The sequence below is a fragment of the Morone saxatilis genome, unplaced genomic scaffold (genome assembly GCF_004916995.1).
Source record: "Morone saxatilis isolate NCDOM2014 unplaced genomic scaffold, NCSU_SB_2.0 Contig9, whole genome shotgun sequence".
Lineage (NCBI taxonomy): Eukaryota > Metazoa > Chordata > Actinopteri > Moronidae > Morone > Morone saxatilis.
Window position 1 is genome coordinate 2,642,320 of NW_023340268.1, and position 1,240 is coordinate 2,643,559.

At 43.8% G+C, this 1,240-nt stretch overlaps 1 protein-coding gene across 1 annotated transcript in view; it reads right to left on the reverse strand.

Annotated features, from left to right (window-relative positions):
- LOC118343131 overlaps positions 1–1,240 on the reverse strand; it is a 9,633-nt gene that overhangs the window by 619 nt on the left and 7,774 nt on the right. Inside the window, exon 4 of the mRNA XM_035681885.1 lies at positions 528–905. Within this exon, the coding sequence (XP_035537778.1) occupies positions 528–905 (378 nt within the window). The remainder of the gene's footprint in view (positions 1–527; positions 906–1,240) is intronic.

Below are 1,240 nucleotides of genomic sequence, written 5' to 3' on the forward strand. Positions count from 1 at the left end.
TCTTTCTTTCTTTCTATCTATCTATCATAACAGTTTAAGCAAGGTACTGAGTCCCCTACCAAATGATTCTGATGTCTTACATTATTTAACTTTATGTTCTGATGTTTTATTCATTCTCACAGTAGAAGGTTGGGTTTAAATATATTAATATATATATTAATAATATATATTTCTATTGTTTATTTGCCAGTGATGTTTTAGTCAACTGCTGTTTCCAAAGTCAAACATGAACTGTTCAGCTTAGCTTATCTGACTCATTTTTAAAAATATCATAAAAAGTTAAAGGTTTTAAATTGGACTGATTTAATTTAATATTGTGTATCCTCACCTTGTCAAACACTATTAAACATTACACATTCTGATTCATCTCTCCTCCATCCTCTCGTATCATCTGATATTGACATTATGATCTCCTCTCGTCTTTCATCTTCCTTTCTCTTTAGAATTTCATCTGCTTCTTTTTATCTGCTTTCATCTGCTCTCACCCTTCCTGCCCTCCGTCCTCTCCCCTCTCCGGTCTTACCTGCGGAGCGCCTGCGAGTTGGAGCCCCTGCTGGTGCTCATCATGGCTTTGTAGTACTGGTGTTGCTGGTTCTTGGACAGGCGGGACAGCGTGTTGCCCTCTCCGAGCGCGAGCAGCTGGTCCTGGGAGCGGACGCGGCGCGGCGGCCTGTCGAAGGACGAGTTGGTGTAGTGACTCTGGGCGGGCAGCGGGTACGGGTTCGGGGTGGAGGCGGGCATGTGGATGCGGGGCCGGGAGCCGTGGAGGGGCAGCGTGCCCCTGGACCCCAGCGTGTACTCGCCTCCCCAGGGCAGGTGGTGCTGCGAGGAGTGGAAGGAGGGCGGAGCGTTGTTGGAGCGACGTTTGGAGTTGTAGTAGCTGGAGTACTCGTCAAGTTCTTTCTCTGGTTCAGCAAAAGACACAGAGAGTTGTGCAATACGTCAGATTATTCTCTTTATTAACATGTCAGTTCACAAACAGGTGTCTGATTGGTTGTAACAGCCTGTGGCTTTAGTATAAAGTCCATCACTGAAATGTTAAATAAATTCAGTGCCTGCTGCTGATGATTTCCTCTTGCGACACATCTAGAAACTGGGAACTGAAACGTCCCAGCTACTTCAAAACCCAAAGATATTTAATTTCATCATCATAAAGAAGCAAATCCTCAAATATAAAAGGAAGCTGGAACTAGAACATTTTTGCTTTTTCTGTCATTGGACTTTTTTTTTGCTAAATAAA